Here is a 1512-nt window from a genome sequence, read left to right on the forward strand (position 1 = left end):
CATTAGCACCTCTAGTAATATATTTACTGAGAAAAATGGTGACGTGTTCAATACTTATTTTACCCGCTGTATCTCATCACTTTAATTTATAAAAAAATACAATGTTCACTAAAATCTTCTTTTATTCTTCTAATGTTATTTTAGCGTTTTTGCTTATTTCAGCTCCATGAAAAAGGAATTCTGTCATTCATGTAATTTTAAACTGTCCAGCTGGGGGCACTGTTACACTTCCTGATAGTTTATCAGAGAAAACTGAGTTTTAATGCTTATTTTGCTCTTTTTTAAATAAAGTCTGTTTCGTGTGCTGCAGCTGATGATTGTGATGATGAAGAACAGATGATTTTAATGTTTAGTTTGAGGTGGATGTATTGGAGAATCTGCAGCTCCTTGTTTGGTCCAAACATCTCAAACTGTTTATGTGACTCTCAGTGGAAACTATCTGCTGCTGCTTCACCTCAGCCCCAAATAAAGAGCTGCAGACGCTCAACGATCTGATCCACTGAGACTAAACCTGAGCCTGTTCTGCTGCTTTAACCAGTGCAGGACAAACTGACTGGAAACAACAAACCAAAACAGGAAAAATAAACTTTAACAGGAAACAGTTAACTCCAAACAGGAAACGGTTAACTCCAAACAGGAAGCAATTAACTCCAAACAGGAAACAATTAACCCAAAGAGGAAACAAATAACTCCAAATAGTAAAAAAATGTAATCAAACAGGAACCAATGAACTCCAAACAGGAAGCAATTAAACCAAACAGGAAACAATTAACCCCGAACATGAAACCGATCTAAAAAAAGATTCAAAACCAGAAAACAAAGTGAACATCTGTCTTAATCTTTACAGAACTAACAGGTGGAATAGCAAATAGAAAACAGGTGAGACAGGAAAAGAAGAAGCTGACTTTTCAAAATAAAACAGGAATTACACCAGACTTAAATACTGGAAACAAAATAAAAGCCCAAAAAGAAAACACTACGTGGTCCTGAAGACACACCTGAACCAAAACTGTCTCTGCAGCCAGTCCTTTTAAAGACCTCCCACTTTAGCCCCGCCCCTACCATCCTAGTGCTCCCAGCAACCAATGAGCTCTCACCTGATGGTCTGACGTGACGCTGGTCTCTGTGCAGGTAACCCTCAGCAGCTGTCAGGTGTGCTCAGGTACCACCTGGGGCAGAGCATGCTGGTCAGCGGGGGGGTCAGCGCTCACACCCGCCTGAACCCTCTGGAGGGAGAGAAGCTGGAGCTGGGCGTGGTCAGTGCTCAGGACTCTCTTCTGATTGGTTCAAACCTGCTCTGATGTTCAGTAACCTGACAGATTGTGTCGTTTCTCTCTCTGCGTCAGCGGAACTTCACCCTCTACGTCAACAAGGTGCCCGTGGTCGACGCCGACCTGATGGCGACGAACGGAGTCGTTCACGCCGTCAACAGCTTCATCAAACCTCAGTGTGAGTCTCACACACACACACACACACACACACACACACACACACACACACACACACACACAC

The 1512-nt window shown here is 42.7% G+C and overlaps 1 protein-coding gene across 1 annotated transcript in view; it reads left to right on the plus strand.

Moving 5' to 3' along the window:
- Positions 1-1512, plus strand: part of tgfbi (transforming growth factor, beta-induced) — a gene marked incomplete in the record, with an annotated part of 24574 nt that overhangs the window by 21530 nt on the left and 1532 nt on the right. Inside the window, 2 exon segments of the mRNA XM_014029552.1 lie at positions 1132-1256; positions 1347-1449. Of these exon segments, the coding sequence (XP_013885006.1) occupies positions 1132-1256; positions 1347-1449 (228 nt within the window).

This window comes from Austrofundulus limnaeus, unplaced genomic scaffold, assembly GCF_001266775.1.
Source record: "Austrofundulus limnaeus strain Quisiro unplaced genomic scaffold, Austrofundulus_limnaeus-1.0 Scaffold919, whole genome shotgun sequence".
NCBI lineage: Eukaryota > Metazoa > Chordata > Actinopteri > Cyprinodontiformes > Rivulidae > Austrofundulus > Austrofundulus limnaeus.